The following is a 20594-nucleotide window of genomic DNA, read 5'->3' as shown; positions in this document are numbered from 1 at the left end:
AGCTTGCAACTCTTTCGATTTCGTGACGTAGTGGGGGGGAAGGTGTGTGGTATAAAAAAAACTCCAAAAAACTTGCGGGTAACTCACCTAAGATTCCGGCTTCGGCGCGGCCTTGATTGCGATGGTACAGCGAGATCTCTTTGAGCATCTCGAGAACGAGGGAGCGAATCCACACGCAGATATTCGTGGCGACGACGTGCATCAAGCCGAATCGAGCGATGACTTTAAATCGATGAATGTTCAACTGTATTCGAATCAACGATAAACAACATTAATGACTCGGCAAATTGGTAGCCCTAGTCGCCTATGATAATACCCAACACTCGTACACATCGCGTACATAACACGATGCGACGCGACACCAAAAAATAGAATACGAGATAAAAGAAGTATAATCCAAGGAGCGAGCGCTGGTGAAAAATCTCGCGCAAATGGAATTGAAAAAAAGCTCTGAAAGCTTTTTCTCCGACTCCGCTCTTTTTTCTTTCTCTTGCTCGTCGTCGTCGCACTCGTGTTATAATATACGAGTGAGGAGGTTGAATAATATAAAAAAAAGTATAAGGACGCGACCGCCGCACTTACCCTAGAATTCATGAAGATAAAGTACATTTGCATGAATGTGAATATCATCTGTAGAAGGGGATTAACGCCTTGGAGGATCTGATAGCAGGGCGACGTTTGCGGCACCTCGAAGAACGTGCCGAACTCCAGGCCAGCGTAGACCATTGTGCCCAGACCGAAAGCTATATACATACGGACGGACGGACAGATTTATTATGCGGCCAGTTTTTGAATATGCTCGATTTTTCATCGACGTTTTACAAAACGGTGTTTCGTTTTTTTTTTTGTCATACAACAAAAGTAAGGGTGTCTCTTACCAATGGCGCCGATGCGCAGGAAAAAGCTACCGTGGGAATTGTCATCCTGCGACGTTTTGCGTCTTCGCACGGCGCGGGCCACTCCGGCCTCGACGTCCGAGGCGTCCTGAAATAAGCATTCCTGCATAGGTGCATTTAGCGAGAGCTGCTAAAAAGCCGCGAGCGAGAGCCTCTTTCGAGAGTGTGTCACTTTGTGTGTACGTGCATGTGTGTATGTATCGGTGTTACGTTTTTTGATGATTTTGTCGATTGTTTTTTGCGCATTCTCGACTACAATCGCATATAATACAGGGTGCATGTACTCTGGCAAGATCAATACATGGGTGTGGTGTAGCAGCAGTGTTATATTTTTAAAAGGAACGAGAGTACGAGATATTCGCGTCCGAACAGGCAAATGCTTCACGCAAACGACGTGTACGGCTATATAATATAAGAAAGAGCGAAACTCGCGTGCAGTCGCGACGATTCTATTTCTGAGCCGAACGCGCTCGGTAAAGCATCGGCGGCAGCACATGGCGAGGCACTAAAATCTCGCACTATATTAGACCTTATCTGCACGTGCGCATCCTAAAACGCAGTCGCCGACGCGGTTCCTTATAGAAAATAACGGCCGACTGCAAAGCTCGCGCGAGACACGACAGCGTACAACACACATCGCGCGTCTTGCGTCATTGTAAGTTTTGAATTCCATGCAGCGTATATCCGCGCTCGCGCGCCACATGTGCGCACATACGAATCTCGGTATATGGGGAGTATAAAAACATTAAGGATCGAGCAGTTATTTTTGCGCGTACATCGTTCGGGGCTGTGTACAATAGATCGAAATCGTGATTTTACAATGTTTACTCCAGATACATACTTCAAAGCACGCGCGTTTCAGCTGTATAGATTTTATATGAACGATGTAATATAAGCGACGCATTCGCGGAACGAGTTTCGACAACAATTTTCGGACGCGTGGATGTGTATTTACAAAATTCGTGTGTATGAATGTGGGTACGTGCGCTGGTGCTCGAATGAGAGCACGATGAATGGGTAAAATGGGTGAATGTGAGAGAGATTGTCCTTACGTGATCGGGCTGAAAAAAAGGAAGCAAAACAAAAACGTCTCGTTAGGTTTTGAAAAGGTATGACGGCATATAAATAGAAGTGTCGCAACGAAAACAGAAAAAGATCATGAAGCCGACAGCAGTTACGTTATTTTTTTCTCGAGCAAATAAAGGAATTTTATAATATGTACAGCAAAAAAAAAAGAGATAAGACTGCCGTTATATATTACACGCAAAATAAAATTCAAAAAGTAAGCCGGGCGCAGGGCGAGGCTGTGTGTAAAAATCCGAACCTGGAACTCCTTCTTATCCTTCTTATCCTTGTCCTTGTCCTTATCCTTGTCCTTATCCTTGTCCTTCTTGTCCTTCTTGTCTTTCTTCTCCTTCTTCTCCTTCTTCTCCTTTTTCTCCTTCACTGGCTTGGGCGCGGGCGGCGTCTCGGCTCCCTTGGAGCAGCAGGCGCTCTCCTGCAGCAGGAAGCAGAACACGTAGAGCAGGAACAGTATGCTCACGCCGTAGAGATAGGTGAAGAAGCCCTCGTAGTACCAGAGCGGCAGCCGGTGCGTCACGACCTCGCTCATCACGTAGGCCACGCACACGACCACCAGCAGCTTGGCGTAGATGAAGCTCATGATTATGAACAGGGACGTTCTGTAAACACACAAGGGGCGAATGCGCCCACGTTGAGCCATGTCGATGCGAAGGAGCAGCGGGTGAGATGATGTTTTTATGATTCAGTAAAATTAGGAGCAGTGGTCGAGCGTCGAAAACACCTGCGAAATTCCCCGTACCTTTCTTGCTTCTTAGCCATTCTCGTGATGTAACTGCTTCTCTTAATGGTCCCGTTCGGCGACAGATCGCCGTTCTCCACGAAGGGAGCTATCTCCACTTCCGTACCCTCCATAGCTTCGATCCTTTTTATTTATTATTATTCGTTCCTTGGCACGTTTTCTTTTCTCTCGTTTCCGGCGTACGGATTAAATATATAGAGATATTTTATTCAGCGACGAAATCACGACGACAACACGATTGTCGTCATCGTCGGCAGCGGCATATATGTATATTTTTCGCAAGCACGCACGCACTTCAACGGCGCTCGAGCTAATTCAACGCACTAAGGCTTCCGCTTTTGCCTCTCTCTGTTTCTCTATATATATTCCATGTAAGTGTACGTATGTATGGAGAGAGAGAGACTCCAACACTTTATACTGCTACTGGAGAGCACTGAAAGTGGCTATTTTCGTGGATCACTCGTACGTAGACGACGACGACGACTACCACGACGACAACAACATCGTTTTATACGCATAATCCCAAGTCTGGCTTCGTGCGCACGATTCTGCCTAGGCCAGTCCGAGCACGAGTGAACGGCCAGATATCGTGCATGTGCGAATGTGCTTTGGCTAAGAATTAATAGCTGTATGTTAAGTTTTGCCGTTTGATATATTATTTATGCGATGTCGCTGGAGTGGAAGAAATGAATCTTTTATTTTACTTCTCATTCAAGATGCTCTAGAGCATATACGCGGCTATTGGAGATGGATTGACGTTTAGCGCATTGGGTCAGATTAACTTTTTTTTCATTTCATTCTTTCTTTTAAAACGCTTCTCTCTGGCGAATACCATCGATTAATCCCCCGATAAAATATGCAAAATTCTCTCTCATATATACTCTCGGAATTTCAGCGCAGTAATGAAAACTGAGTGGGGGAGGAAAAAAACGCGTTCACCTATTCCGAGGCGGCCGATAAAAATTTACAAATTCACGCGAGGCGAGGCACTCTGTGTGTCTGTGTGTGGATCTCTCTCTCGGGGGGGAGAGAAAGAGAACTCTTGAATGATATATGTGCCGGCACACAATCTCGGGCACACAATCCACTTTACGAGATACACGATACACTCGACGCTTTTTCATCTCTCGCTATCTTCTCTCTCTCTCTCGCGCGGGCGTAAAATTTACATCGTTAATGCTCTCCTATATATCTCGTTCTCGGGCGCTTTGGATATGGGCCAAGTATCGGATCGATATTATTGTCATGTATATCGCGTCGTTGTAAGAAGAGCGATTTTATTTTGTAAATAATTTCAAGCGCCGCGTGGCTATGTGTATCACCGACTTGAGCTTGACTTTACAACGATTGCAAAATGTGAAAATAGCGAAGTCGGGGCTCTACCCATAAGTAAATACAGGGATGACCCGCTAGCTACGCTAGATTTACGTTTTAAGCTGATGAAGAATTAAAATCGAGCCAGTGTGTATATGTTCAACACAACTGAGCTTACCATAATTTCACGTTTATAATTGCAAAAGCACGAGCGCTTTTTTTGATTGCCCGGGGTAATTTTCAATTGAAAATTCGGGTTTTAATGCATAAATATATCCACGAATCCAGGAAAACAGTGAAACAGAGGTAGAGGCCTCTGCAGCATATCCGGGGAGAGCCGAAGTATATACGTATACACGAGTTCGTCAACCTACCCCCATTGCGGGAGTCAATACTGCAGCTACTACTAGGTACTGCCTACACGCCTGCAGCGCGTCGATTAATTAAATTATCGTCAGTGTATTATGTCGAGCTGTTTTTTTCTTGTTCCACCTTTGCGACGTCGCAACAGCAACAACACACTACGGTACACACAAGCTCGTGAAACACATGGTAGGATTTAATTAAAATGCCCATATATCTCTGCAGTACCCAGAGGAGCTTTCGATCGGATTCACCCTGATTACGTTACTGCTATCTATATACGTGCACGATACAAATGCATCTCTCTATTATACCGATTCATTATACCAGGGGAAGAGCCGTTCTGTCTTTTTTGATTTTTTTTCATTTACCGCAATTTACGGAAGTAGTTGCATCGTTATTGAGCACCCTTTGAATTTCCCCTAATTATCTCAAGTCAGGTGAAAATAATTAATGTACCGTCTTCGTCGTAAGATCAGCGTGCGTGATTAAATAATATCGCATATCGCATCGAGCATTGCACGCAGTGTATCGTTTTGAATTTCCTTATTTCCGCATCGCGTCTACCTATATATCTATATTGCGAGGCATGGGTGTGGCAGAGTAGCGGCAGGCAGTGCAGCAGCAGCAGCGCAGTAGCAGCCGCGGCGGCGGCGACGGCGCTCGGCGTACTGACTCCCGCATTCTCCGGCTTTCTCGCTGCTGCTGCTGCAGGCGCAAGACCAGCAGCAGCAACGGCGGCAACATGTATCACATACCACACGTACAGACGTGCACGAGTTCGAGAGTAAGAATGAGGGATATGCATTCGTTTATCGTGTTTCGCTCGTGTTTCGAAGAAAAGTTCGTTTTTCTCTCGCGCGCGCGCGCGTCAAAGCTCCGAATCTTCCCGTGTATGTATGCATGACTGTCGCGGCGCTTGCAAGCTCGCGAGACGAGAAAAAGAGAGCTTAATTCTTTCTCTTTCTGCTCTTTCTCCCTCGGTTTTTACGTACATAACCAACCACTCTATCAAAGATTGTCGCCTCCTACTTTTTCCATGTATGTTTGAGTGAGCGTCGCGCGTGGGCTTTGTATCCAGCTGTGCAATTCTGAAAAGGGCGAGATATTTCGCGCGAGCGTACGGCTTCGAAGTCATTATTTGCCACGATGACGTTTTCGATTTTTTCCCCCTTACTCCCACATCTTTGCTCGCAAAAAACGAAACGAAATTTCAAGTGAGCACGACAAAAAAAGGGTCGCCTTAAAAGCTCGGTATTACATCTAATTACTCTCGGTTCAGAAAAATTTGCTCGTTAAGTGAAAAAACTCGGTAGGCAGGAATATTCGCGATAAGCCAGAGATATTTACCCGAGCGAGTAACTCTTGAAACACTTTTCGCGAAATATATAATATGTGCCACGAGGTACGCGCGCGCGCGTCGCACAGAGCTTTTTTGCCTACTTTCAGCGATTCAAAAGCAAACTCTCTCTCGCTCGCTCCCACTCTCCTCCTCGCCTATACGTCTTATCGCAAAAGCAAAGCGAGGGTAAGAAGAGAAAAAAAAATCCTCTACACTCGACCTTATCCAATATACATTCAAGATGGTACATTTTTCATATTTTACGCGCGTCTAATCCTCCTTAAATCCGGCGGATCCTTTTTGCGTCGAGGATCTTCTTCTCCGAACGTATATCCGCTCGATAAAATACATCTACTTCAATCGGTCTCAATGACCTAACAACGTGTATACAAGAATCTCGATCTCGCATTCTTTCGACGAGGCCAGGCGGGGGGAGAAGAATAAAATTTAAATGCATAATTATATGTGCACTCGGAGAACGTGTCACAGTTTTTCTGCTGTGTATACACTACTCCTTCGCACGAGCTGCTACTTCGTAATACACGCCCAATCTATACAACTATAGTCAGCGCTTTTTTTTCTCTTCTTTCTTCTTGTTTTAATCGTTTTCTCTCTTTCTCGAGCTCGCGAGCGAGCGAGACAAGAACGCGGAAAAGCTACTGCAGCCTAGTACTGTAGTAGTTGTGTAGTAGCAGTAGAGCGCGAGCGAGCCCCAGACTTTCGACCGGTCGATATCATTTTTTTCGCTCTTTCTCTCGTTCTCGTTTTTCTCTCTCTCTTTGCGCCGAGTGCACTTTCGAGTACCTGCTATATGCAGTTTCAATGCGGGGCTGCACAGAGCGAGAGAAAGAGAGCCTGGGGTACATAACATGGCTCGATTAAATTTACTTTTCGCATTAATTTTTATATGCTCGTATAATGAATTTTCGTGCAACAGCGACAGAGAAAAAAAAGAAGCGGCACGAATCAGTAATGCATCGTCCGTTAATATACAGCATGTATTCTTAATTTTAGGAATTGATTGCGCAGGCATCGCTAATGCATGTGCCATTATAAATATAATAGGCGTTACAAAACGTAGGTCGAGTCGACGCAATACACGCGCGTGGTCGTGATTCTTTTAATAATTCGCCCGCGACGACGACGACGATCGTCTATATGCTGCTGCCACGCGAGCTTTTATTTATTTACTTTTTTTTCTCTTATAAACTTTTCATTTTATCGCCAGGACCACGATGATCTTAATTATGCTAAACGAGCCGCGCGCTTATGCACTGTATAAGAGAAATTTTGCACGCAGCGTGAAATGTGTGTACACTACATATAGTTAAATTGCGTGCGCGGCGCGCGTCCATTGAAATGATTATCGCGATAGTTGACCGCAATAGATGTCTGTCGGCATGCTGCATGTATACATACACACTTTCGCAGAACGACTAATTAAGCTTAGGGAACTCTCGTTCGTTCGTTGTTGTTCTATGTATATATTTATTAACGATCGCTGTGGGAATACTCTCCTCTGTGTGCGCCTACTTTTAATCATTTTGTTTTTCCAACGAACCACAAAAAAGTTTAAGGAGCGGAAAAAATATGAGAAAACACGATTTTGCATTATCGATTGGAGTGGAGCGCGCACTGCACATTGCACGCGCGAGAGCTGCTAAACGATATAATTTCGTAGTCGTGCGCGGCACAGAGCATAGTAATTATTCGGATTCCTCGTCGAGAGGTGTAGTATATAGATGTCTACGAGCATTGACATGTGGGTACAAAAAAAAAAGAAAAAAATTTACTAGGTCGTATTGCGAAATACGCACGCGTTATTTTCATAGTTCTCCGGTATAATATTCATAAAGGTTGTTTTACGACGAGGCTTCAAGTTTCGCGCGCGCGCGCGATATTATTATTAAAGTGGTGTAGTAATTGACGAGCTTACGGTCGAAAAAAATGGTAAACAAAGTATCTTTTCACTGGTATACAGTATAAAACTTTCGAAACGAAAATTCTTAAAGCCCATTGAAAAATGCGGCGTTTATGACTCGGGATCTTAATCTTCTTGGCTTTTCAAGCCGCAGCATTGAATATAAGTTATTGTAACCGAGCTGCAGGAGCCTATAAGGTACACGACACGAACATGTATATAGACGAGGCACACACACGCGAGAGATATGCCGGCAAAAAGGTATAGGTTATATATATAATGCGGTGTATATGTACGTGTGTGGATATATACCGTAAGGTCCGAAAGAGATCTATACACCGGATAGAGTCCAATAGACAGGGGGAGAGAAAGAGAGTCTCGGGAATGAGAATTTATTATTCGTCCTGGCTTTACAGTTAGGAAAAGGCAGGAGAGAGAGAGAAACCTCTGGGCTGCACATGGTGTATATGGTATAGTACACGTTTTATATAGATATACGTGCACATAAAGTTCACTGCACACACACATGTATATGTACGCGATTTTCTCGTCCGTTATTATTGTGATGATTATCGCGTAGCACCAGGTCACTCAAAGTCTTCGTATATGTGTACGTACTTGCTCTTCGATATTTTTTTCTCTTCCCCCCACGTCAATTTCGATCTCGTTTATTAGTAATTTGGGAGTAAGCGGGCACATGTATACGAGGACGCCGTATGCAGTACGCACCGCAGAGAACCCATACACGCAGCGTATTTAAGGGCCGTTGATTTTTTTTTCATACTCTTCGAGTACGCAGCAGTACGAGGCTTTCACGCGTATTTAATGGAAAGAGCGTGCGTCGTACACAGCATCCCGCATGTAAGAAAAAAAATAAAAAATTAAAAGACGCGTGTGTGCGTATACGAGCGTGCGTAAGGAACCGGTTTCTTCTCTGCATTATTATATGTACACACGCACGAGTACACGCGTGTGCGTGTGCGTGTGAATGTGTGCGCTACGCGTAAATAATACCCAGAAGCTCTCGTCGTATATCACACACGCGACTGAGAATCGAAATATTATTGCAGTTTTATTTGCGATATAAATAATAACGATACTAATATATCCGATGGATGATCTTAGATTACGCGGCAGTTTTATCGCCGCTTGATTCGCACGCGCGCGCGTGTGCTTGAGAGCCGGTGCAGCGTCGATCAATCGAGACGCGTTATATAGTCATTTAATAGACACACACACGAGATGTTTTTTTTTTTACTTTAACGACGTTCGTTCGTGTTTCATTGCGCTTTAATCGTTGGCAGATTAAATTGTATAAGAAAACTTTAATCATAGATCTATCTCTCCAGGCGAACCATTTTGTAAAAACCATTTCTTTCCACTCAACGACGACACGCAATCGTATGTTCTATAAAAAACAAAAACCAACCACCGATGAAATAACCACAAGAACGACAACAACAATAACAACGATGAGAAACGGAGCACTGCTCTCACTTATAAAACTCGCGCGTCAACACCACTCGCGACCACGGGTAAGAGAAAACTACCGTTACGATGCACCCGCGACGAGTTTACAGCGTGTTTTAACTGCTCCATGCTCTCTTGCTTCGTCTCTCTTTCTCTCTCGTGCGGTGCGGTGCACATATACGTATGTATACACACACGGGGGGGCTCACAACAAAACACGACACACGTACACACACACACACACGCAGTGCGCGCGTGTGATTCCACGCCGAGCTCTCGGTACAAACTGCGAAGTCTCTCTGCTCTGCAGCAGGCTGCTCGTCGTCGTCGCGTGCCCTGCGCCGCGCGCTCGACGGATCGGCAAATCGAGAAAAAGAGAGAGAAGAGAGAGAGACGCCGAGAGCAGCGGCAGAACGTATACACACATACATGCGAACGTGTGTGTGCGACGCAAAGCTATACACGGTGACATATTCTGCAAGTGGGAAGCGGAGAGCGAGATGCGCGCGTGAGAGCAGAAGCAGCAGTAGCAGTTTGATGCCTTTTTTTTGACGAATGTAGGCTTGGAAATCGATCGAAACGAGGCCGTGTAGTTGTCGTCGTGGTTCGTACGCGAAGAGGGCAAAAATCACACATATATCGACATGCAACGCGAGACGAGAGCGCGTCTGAAGTTCCATCCATATAGGCAGTATAACCAAGAAGAATTGAGTGTAGAGTCGCGAGTAATATAGAAGCGCCTAATTGAAATGCAACGATCAAAGATGCCTTTTGTGTCGCGAGAGATGGAGTATACTGATACGAAGCGCGCGATAGTGGCGCATTCGTAAAAATTTGTCATTTTTTTGCTTACGCCCGCGCTCCAATGCAATAGGGCCGAAAATCGGGACGATCGATAGCAATCGGCAGGCAGCAGCTCCTACATTCATATTTCATTCTCGTTTCGCGTATCAGTGGCGGCGGCGGCAGCAGAGAACACAACAATTGCGCTGCATCTCGCGCATCGATAAGCCCACTGTATGCACATTACGGGCCGCCGCATAATAAATCGAGATCGGGGACAGTTTACACAAGGGGGTGCTGCTGCTGCAGCAAAGCGAGAGAAATTCTATTTTTGAATGCTATAACGTGAGCCTATTGTCAATGCTCGAGAGTGTAATATCGAGAGCGCGCGAAACTTTGATTTACCCTCGTTTCGACTTTATGCTCATTAGCGCCCGAGACGCGCGGGCGGGCAACATAATAATACGCGCGAGAGACGGTACGTAGGCACACATATAAACTGGCACACCTTTGTCCTTGACAATTGTTGGATCGCGCACGCTCGACCGAATTTTGCACGATTACGTATACCGATCGCCGAACGAGTTATTAATTTTTCCTTCGTGGCCTTTATTAATCGCACAGTACTCGATACACGCTTTACAAGTTTGTTATAGGGACGCTATGTATTTATAATCGATTGTGTATATTGTGGTAAATGATGGAGCGCGAAGCGAAGCTCATTCGTATTGTAACGAGATTTGTGAGGCTTTGAGGTGACAAATCGAATCAAAATACGATGTGAGCGCGACATTGAATTGATTCGTCGAGTTAGTAGTGTCGGGCTGGTGCGACGCGATTATTACGGAGGAGGCATCGATCGAACGATCAATTTTGTTGGCAGCCTTGCACTGCCAACGACCGTGAGCATGATCGATTAATGACAGTAGCTGAATTCAGTCGATAGTTCTTAAAAAAATTATTCGATCATATAAATTTTTTCTTCGGCAATTGGCCATTTTGTTTCTTATTTATTCCTATAGGTTTATATCTATAGAATTTCGTATTTTCTCTTGTGATTTGTGAGTTGTTGTGTTCTCTTGTGAGTACGAGCACGAGTGTAAATGAACACGATGGCACTTTGAATAAAAAACTGATATATATAAATATTTTTACTTCAACCTTTGCAGATTTACTGATTAGGATACTGGACATCTAGTGACAGAGGCTTGAACTGATGTTGTATTCAAAGATGTTGTGGTTAAAAACTAGTTTACATTTTTGGAATGAATTAAATTGCCGTTTCCCGGGAATTTACAATGGGCTCAATATTTTTAGCATAGTCGTAACAAAAAAATTGCTAAAAACTAATCAATCATTCATTGTTGATTTATTTTAAAACTTTTAAAATGGTCATTTTTTTATCATCAGCCCGTTATTAATTTTGAGCAATTTCACCAGGGACCGTATGAATAATTAAGAAAAATAGAAGATGCTCGAGTCAGCATCCGCATGCCAACAGAAAATACGTTATGCAAGTGAAAAAGCAATATGCAAGAGTGAAATGACGAGGTTAACGAGGCACGCAACGACGGCTCGCATAGAACATGTATACACGGCTTGTATACATCTCTTCATTACTCCGATCTTCACTTCCCTCCTTTTTTTTTATACCTCATATCTACCTCTACCTCCCTGCCCCTTGTTTCTCTCTCACTCTCTACTTTTCGTCACTTTTATTCAGCAACTGTGTCATGACATTTCTAGTCTTTTCTCTGTCCTACGCGCGCGCGCGCGAGCTCGATGCGCACGAGTTATTTTTTATAAAAAGCACCGAATTATTTCGCCTTTGATAAGAACGCACGTATGTACAGGTCGAAATTTCCGAAATGATGTCGCCGCTCAAGTGTTCGTACTCATTTTTTTTTTTTTTTTTTTTNCTTTTTTTTTTTTTTTTTTTTTTAATGCTCTTGAACAACAATGATACTTTTGTGCAGGGCTTATCGCATGAAAAAAAATAAGGATTTCACAAGGCGGACCAAAAAGACACCATTTCGCCATGTTACGTCCCTAAAAGCATTAAAGATGTAGCTACATTTTCAAGTGATAAATCGATGTTAAAAATTATTCTCAACTTTTATTTTTTGCGGCTATACAACCAACGATTATTCTTGCCGCAGAAAAGCGTCGTACACACTTTGCTACGGGTCATTGACGTGAAACACATCGAATCACGACTGAAATATTTTCTTCTTCTTTTATCGTCTCGATCATCAACGATCGTTCCCGCCTTGAAGTATATTTACGGGCTTTCAGCGCGTAATACGACTGTATATACGAGAAAACTCGGGATCCTTTCATCGGCAATCGCAGTTATCCTCCGAAGACCGAGGCTAATCTTTTCATACCAAGCACGCGATTATCAGCCGTAGCTCGAAGTCGTACTTGGAGCTGTGTGTAAGCTTTCTTCGCGGGGAAAAACTTTTGTGCTTTAACATCGACGCGGCGTTAGGGCAAACGGTAATAAGAGTCTGCAAACTATTGCTACTTCGATTCCTGGCTTTCTAGACCGATCAACAAAATCGATTTGCTCCTCAAGTCACGGAGGTATGATATAGTTCAGTTTAATTGTAACAAATTACCACCCAAATTATCGTAATCTTCGATAGCTCATGGCTAACCGAATTATCTTCACTCTCTCCACCCTTTCATTGCCCCCCATCAACCACCTTCCATCCTATTTCTGTCGATCAGTAGTACGAGTCCTTACTTTTTCGAGGGTGTCGATCGGACGTTCTTGAGCTCCATCTCCTTGTTGGCCGCGTTGTTCTTCTCGATGCTGTCGTCGGCCAGGGCCGGATCGGATTTCCCGCCCGCAGGATTGACGATGAGCGGCCTGTTGACGGGCAGAGTGGCCGTGTTGTCGCCGGCTGCCGACGCCTCGACCTCGACGGTGGCCACCTTGCAGTCGCCGCCACCTGCCGCCGCGGCCTCCTCCTTCTTCTTTTTACCCATGACGCTGGGCGAGGATTATACTTTGCGGGATTAAGGTGTCCGGTGTCGTTGCCCTCCCTCTCTTTTAGGCAGGGACGAGGAGCGGTGTGACGATTACACGAGGAATTTGCTCCTCCTGTATTCTATACGGCGAAAGGGAAGAAAAGGCTTATTTGTTTTTTCTTTTCTTTCTCGGTTCTTTTTCTCTTTCATCACATGCGCTCGCGAGCAACCCCCGAGTAAAAGAGAACTGCACTTTATTTTCCAATAAGAGCATGAGAAAACTTTTTCACTCAGCGCAGCGCGAGAGTCGCAGTTCGCTCTTTTACCGGGGGTTTTAAAAAATTCAAGTGCATGAATTTATAAATATACAGCGCAGAATATAACATTCGCCTATTATAATACATGTACACTCAACTCAACATCCACATTCATGTACATCTTGGCGCACATTTACATACATCATACTGATTGAGAAATGAAAAAGCAAATGAATATATCGCAAGTCAAGAAAATACAAAAGCCTATATTCGAGATCGATTAAAAAAAATAAAAATGAAAAGAAAAAAAAAGGGAAAAACAACAATAAAATCGTCATCTGGAAACGAATCCGAACTGCATACACACGCAGAGAAACTCGCTCTTATCGTCATCATTTTTTCCCTTTTTTTTTCTTGTCAACTCGACACAAAGGTCGCAAAAATCAGTCCGCTCGCGGTATATGCATACATCTGGTTTTCCAGCGTCCGGCGATACATGTACACACGACTTTCTACAACGCATACTCGCATACACACACACACACACACACAAACAAGCACACATTTATTCCCCAAAGCGAGAGCGAGAGAAATTTGGGACGCAGAATGCCGCGAGCGCATAAAGTGCAGCAGCAACAGCAGCAGTACAGAGAAGCGAGGCGCGTACACGCCTGCGCCATGACAACCAGTCAGCAGCAGCAGCAGCAGCCGAGTAGTAGTCGCGCGTCTCGCCATTTTGGTGAACTCGATCCTTGCAAGCCCTCCTCTCTCTCTCTCTCTCTTGTGTGTGTTATAGGCATACACACGTCTTGTTGCGCTTTGTTTCTCTCTCTGTGGCACATATATAGGCGTGTGTAAGTGTATATACGAGTAGTACGCACACATTAGAGAGGTAGCAGCGTAGCGAGCAGAGCTGAATCTAAAGCCGGGCGCTGCTTAATTTTTGACGAGCTACCCTGCTATGTACGTACATTACTCGCCGAGAGAGATTGGGGTTGCCACTCGGTGGAATGCTGCGCACGATGGCGCACAGTACAGAGAGAGAGAGAGACTCTCTAATACACATACGAACGAAACTCTATATTCCGCCCCGTAGGTTGCTGCTGCTACTGATGCGATATACCCCGAATCTATAAGCACCAAGAGAGGTAGAGGAATAGAGAGTCTCTCTCTGCTTGAAAAGATAATGCAATTTGACAACGGGGAATACTTTCGGATAGAAGAGCGAAGAGAGAATCAGATAGAGAGAGAGACGACGAGGTTTAATGCGGTAGTTACGCCGGCTTAATTGCTGGGCTTCCTTGAGTCAACCAAAGAGAGAGAAAGAGAGACTTGGCATTGGCTGACGCGCAATTGTAACGTTCGGGATCGAGGGACTGATTGGATTGGCACGCGATCCGATGCCGCTAGTGCTACTACTTCAAAGTCGTTAGATTTTCAAGAATGCCGACTTTATTGGATTGTTTTGCAGGTCGTGTTGTGTATTATATAATACGCGTCGATACGAGCTTGCGACTTTGATGATCGAAGTGCACAATAGTTTTCCTTGCATTATGCATGCGGAGCCAGAGATAAAAACGATTTTTCAAACCCAAGAAACAAATAATCGACGATGAATCCTCGTCCGTCTCTTGTACGCGATACAACGAGTCAAGCGGTGATCGAAGACGACAGAGAGAAAATTTCATCGTCGTCTTCTTCATCATGGGGATGGAATAAATCAGCTGCGCCGTGCACAGAGAGCCCCTCCTGAATCGGAAACCAATCAACTCCCTTTTTCTCCCTGCGTCGCAAAGTCTAAATATACAGATACCTTGAGGGTATATTTATTTTTCGTTCAAATTTTTTTTTATCGCAAGAAGAAGCGAGAGCTAGACAGAAGCTTAAGCAACAAATTAATATCCTTTCGAAGTTTCTCAGCTCAAAAATAGACGAGGAGAGAAAGAGAGGATAATAATAATGATGATAACAACGACAATGGGCGACGACGTGACAATGGACACGACGACGACGACGACGACGAAGGTGAAAAAAGCGCATCCCTCTTTTCACTCGGTCCGTGAATAAGTATGTGTATGTGTGTGCACATATTGATATCAACAATTCAGCACCCAAACAAACGGAGAGAGTATATAGCCTGGGAGAGAGAGCGTGTCGTCCAAAAATAGAGCCCGCTGCGCGCAAAAAGGCATGAATGCCAATGTCTATCCGTCCTATCCTACAAATACTCCTCAAGTCATACACCCGCAAAACCTCGTATATATACATACACATGCGCGCACACAGACACACGCGCGCTCACTTTTACACACAATAGGGAGGGAACGTCCGAATCGATGAGATACAGCGGCAGTGTGTTACGTGTCTGTGTACTCGTGCATCGAGAGAATGTGTGTTATGCGCTGTAGCGGAGCGAGTGTGCGCACGGCGCGCTTGCGTCCACCCGCAGAAGAGTCTGTATAGAGAGGGTGCGCGCGAGACAGTGTCCATGTGTGTGTGTTTGTCTGTGTGTATACGGTGTACTACGAGCTTATACAAGGTAGGCGTCTGCTACCGCATTCGAAAGCCTCCCGTTGTTGCGCTGCGCGCGTGTCGCAGGGATCCACCACACACACACTGTATATAATAATAACTGTGCTTTTGTTATGCGAGCGCAAGCTCGGGAGAGCAAGCGCGGTAATTGAAGACGTTGCGCTGCACGCTCGACTCTCTCGTAGCACGGATCGAGACTTCATCTGCTCGGTGTGTTTATGTGTGAATGTGTATGTGTTTGCATGATAATAACATCCCTGCACTCGCACAAAGTAAAGGATCGAGAAAAGCTCATCGAGCTTTCGAGTTCAATGAGCTTTGGTTTCGTAAACATCGGCGACGAACGAAGCTTTTGAGAAAAAAAATAGCACGCCCTCCAATTCACATTTAGGTACGTCAGCGAGAAGAAGAGGATCAGAAATAGAAGAGAATTATTACGGAAATAATCAACGGCAAACTACAACACAAGGCATCTTTCTTTGAAGGGAAGAGCGTAGAGGGGGGTTTTGTTTCTCTCTGTCAAGCACACAAAGGTGGATGCACTAATCGAAGGCCGCGCCAAAGTCACTCTTTGCATGCATACGTATACGTATACGAGTGTGCGGTAATATACATCCAGCTCTCGCACCAGAGAGAGAGAGAGAGAGAGAGAGAGAGAGAGAAAGAGCGAGCGAGCTTGCAGCAATGGCCGATAAGCGCGCCTCTATATACTAAACTCGAGGTGGGGCTGCTGCTGCTGCAAGCTCGATCGCGCGTGCCTGTGCACTGCCATACAGATCAAACGTGTATGTGTGCATGTGTCGATATATGTGTGTGTGGAGTAAGGTGGGCCAGAGAGAAGAAAGGCACGAATGCACTTTTTGCGCGCGCTGAGCAGAGGCGCGCAGAAGAAGACGACGAGAAAGCGCAAGAGAGCGCAAGTATATCAAGCTGGAGTCGGTCTACTGCCTTGAAAGACGCACAATTGAAAAGAGAACTGGACCGCGCATTATGTGAATTGGAGGGAGAGCCGCGCGCAAAAAGCTCGCGGCGATAAACGCGGTATTTGTATCAATTGGAATGCTCTCTCGTATTTTTGTATCGTCGAGCGATTCCTTCACGCTCGTGCGCAAGCTCAAGCACTTCAGACACGGGAATCAATCGGTCGAAAAATAAAATCAAAACAAAAGAGTCAAGCCAATCCACTCGAAACAAAACTAAAAATAAAAAAGCTTTAACTTCATCCTTGCCGTCACTCACTCTGCCATACACACGTTTCACTTTTGCACTATCTGTCAGGCACATACGCACATACGCACGCACACACCGTGTATCACACCATCCGCAAGGAGGGCGTTCGCTCGGCAGCCGTGTCCGCACCCCGGCTCAAGAGCGCGCGTGTGTGTGTACGTGCGTGTGTATACATACAAAAAGCAGCAGAAGCAGAAGCAGTAGTAGCAGCGGCGGCAAGAAAGAGAGCGAGAGGGCGGGGTGCCGCTGCTGCTACAGCTACTGCTATAGCTACTGCTACTGCCACTCTCTCTGTCGCACCTCACTCACTTCTCTTTCCCTTGTGCCTGAGAGCTAATACTTTTCGCGCTCGGGCATCGACGGGCAGCGCACTGTAATCAGCAGCAGCGGCAGCGCAAGCACAACTGTATTATCCACCGGATATATATAACCAACTACAACAAGGCGTGTTTTTGTCCAGTCGTGCTGTGCACCGCCGCTGCACACGTCACAAGCACGCACACACAGCAATCCTACCCTTTATCGTATGTACTCGAAGTTTTCTTCTTTAACGGGCCTTTCTTCTTTTCTTCTGGGCCTTTTATGTCGTGCACCTCTACACACAGAATTCACCACCCCGCGCACACTTATTGAATAAAACTTCTTGCCTTGTCTTCTTCTTCTTCTTTCTCGATTAATCTTCTGGGAATGAAACGTGTGTTTTCGGTATACAATATCGCAGAGCAGCAGCTTTCTCTCCGCACACCGAGTTTTGCTCTTCTCGCTCTCAACACTGGAGGAGTCGCGGGGGCTGCAGTAGCAGCAACGCCAGCAGCATCCCGGAGACTGAGGGGAGAGAGAGCCCCGGACCATATCGGGAGGAGTCTTCCCCGGGCGGGCGCACGCGCCCTTGCCTCCTCCTCTCTCTCTCTCTCTCTCTCTTTCTCTCTCGCTTCTCCGCTTTTCTCTCTCTCTCGCTTTCTCTCCCTCGCACATGTATACACACGCACACACACGCATACACGCACACGAACACAGGTACAGGCGAGTTCGCTCCGACCAGCAGACGCACACGAGAGGGAACAAATGCACTGGAGAGAGAGATAGAGAGAGAGAGCAAGTTGGTTGGATGCTGCGCGCCAGAGTTACGTTCTTTGGACCATTATGGGTGGGATTTTGGATCATGGAATCGCTCGAATTGTTATGTTTGCTTGGCGTTAAAGCATGTAAAAGTGCTTCGGAGTTTTTTTTCTCTCTCGCTTTTTACTCTCCGCTCGCAAACGCTGATTATTTTAATGCGCGCACGAATTAATTAGAGGAAGCCAAGCTCGTATGTAATTTTAAGACGATCGAGGAAGAACAAGCAGTCAATTTGCCCAACGAGAAAAGCACTTTGGCTGATTCGTTGGTTGGAGTGTGAGCCACCTCCGCCCAAAGCGAGTTCTCTCTCTCTCTCTCTCTCGTACCTTAAAGATTTCATTATTCACCGTTTTGTGCGTCAAAATGTTGCACACTGATTACTTTGCATCCCCTCTTCCCATCCACCTCCTCCCATCTACCCTCCATCCACAGGAGCCATGCCTTTATTTATTTCAATCCCAATAATTGCCGAGCTAGAGTTTTTTTCTGGGCTAGGTGCAGTGGCACGTATATGTACACGAGTGCATACACGAGCCGGTGTAAAAATGAATATTTCAACGAGCTGTATACAAGCCGAGCGGATTTTTTTGTCATTTGCTCGACCACACATACACTGTGCACTACCGTTTAGCTGTGTATACGTGCACATCGTCGTTAATAATACGTGTATGACCGATGGACCGTACAGGAATGCGGTGCCTCGATTCTTCCGATCATCCGTCGAATATGCCTCTCTCTTCCCTCGTACTTTTTTTTTGCTTTCATATCATATGTGCTGTATGCCACGTTGATGTTTGCCTACATTCCCTATTCAAGCGTCTGGAATACGTGGTGAATTTTTTTTTACGTACGTACAGTTATTGGCTTAGCACACAGCTTGATATATTCTATTGAGGATCGGATTTTTTTAACTTTCCGTGAATACAATTTTTCGTGAGGATATTTTACATACTTGTGAGAAACCATTGTGAACTTATCGCTCGAATAGTATACGAAGAATAAGAAATACGTGTTCAGATTCGAAAGTTTACATAGTTATGAGGATGAAATATAATGTGATATTGTACCATTTGTTGCTCGAATAGACAGCAATTAATCATACTGTTGTTAGTACTTTCGTGCTAGTTGCCGTATAAATTATTTCTCGTTGACACTCGGGATTGAATAATTGTGCTTGTTAACGCCCGAAGCACTCCGGTGGACGTCAGAATTTTCAAGAGCACTTCTAAACTACCCGGTTTTGTACTCCGGTGGTATGTATCTATATTCTATATAAATAAAGATGGGCTAGTTTTTTGTTGGTACTGCAGAAAAATTTTTTCAATGAAGTTTGAAAAGCTTTCTCGCTTTATTCTAAAACTTTGTATTTTTTCTTTTGGATTCCGAAAATTCAGCCACACGCCATCTAGTGACAATTTATGTACTTCAGCGCGTCTTAAAAAGAGTTGGAATACGTGGTATTTGCATTGCCTTGGTTCTCGATAAATTAAAATTTTTTATTTTTGAAGCAAATCATATTATTGTTAATGTGCAAGTATTGTAATTATTTCATAAAATAAAAGCATCATTCATTGTGGTCAAATAAATATAAAATGTATCTAGTTTTATTTTAATATCAGAACCATTTCATTCATTTTCGTATTGATACTTTGTTTTTCCAGTCAAAATCATAGGTTTTACCTACTTAAGTATAATTCTACAAACGTCCATTAAAACTACTTCAAATTTAAAATAATTTTTAGTAGTGTTGAATGCAGGTATTCATTCCAAAATTTGTCACCCCTACGCCATGACGCGATTGGCGTATTCCATAACTCACCACTGTATACACCAGCTAGGGTTCTTACTTCTATGCCTCACTGTTTTAACGCGTAAGAATAGTAAAAACTGGGTTTTTTATTGCATAAAAAACATATTTCAAAACGCAAATTTTCCAGTTATGACGCATTGTTTATAAAGTTGAATTCTTGAGTTATTTCTAATATACATTGTTATACATCAATGTTGAGCAATGAAAAAAGTCATGAGTGTACAAATTAGCTATAATCCAGCTAAAAAATGATTTTCTAAAGTTACGTGCCATTCGAACATGATTATGAGCGCGAAACGAAATTAGATTCGACTAGTTTTTAAGACATTTTGAAAACATTTTTGGGCTTAAATTAAATTATTAAATGGTTTCTACATTGGTATTTCAGGTAAAAATTGATTTTTACAACCAAATGCGTCTATCGTAGCAGATATAATTAGTATCCATCAACAAAATTATCAAAATCTTCTAGTAACGCATATTTGATTGATTCAAGATATCGTGTCATTTCATGAGGCTTATCACAAATCCAGTAGCCAACCAAATGATCGCCCCATTGATAGTTTCGAACAAGACATAGAAAAAAACTCTCGGCTAATAGTTTTATGAAGAGCTACAAACTACGTAGCCAAAAATTGACAGAGAGTATAGTAATTAGTGGTACGCGAAATCTGAAAACAAACAACAACGCCCAAGTACAAAGGTGTAATTATAATTGAACGAACGAGCTTCAGGTAATACATAATTAGTTCAGCGCAA

The 20594-nt window shown here is 44.3% G+C and overlaps 1 protein-coding gene across 1 annotated transcript in view; it reads right to left on the bottom strand.

Moving 5' to 3' along the window:
• The window catches only part of LOC106656904, a 56503-nt gene that overhangs the window by 8320 nt on the left and 27589 nt on the right, over window positions 1–20594 (bottom strand). The window contains exons 5-8 of the mRNA XM_014378091.2: window positions 2221–2578; window positions 879–984; window positions 583–743; window positions 88–244 (exon numbers count right to left, since the gene is read on the bottom strand). Of these exons, the coding sequence (XP_014233577.2) occupies window positions 88–244; window positions 583–743; window positions 879–984; window positions 2221–2578 (782 nt within the window). The remainder of the gene's footprint in view (window positions 1–87; window positions 245–582; window positions 744–878; window positions 985–2220; window positions 2579–20594) is intronic.

Source organism: Trichogramma pretiosum, unplaced genomic scaffold (assembly GCF_000599845.2).
Source record: "Trichogramma pretiosum strain Unisexual culture from Peru unplaced genomic scaffold, Tpre_2.0 scaffold1, whole genome shotgun sequence".
NCBI lineage: Eukaryota > Metazoa > Arthropoda > Insecta > Hymenoptera > Trichogrammatidae > Trichogramma > Trichogramma pretiosum.
This window is presented reverse-complemented; position numbering and strand designations above follow the sequence as displayed.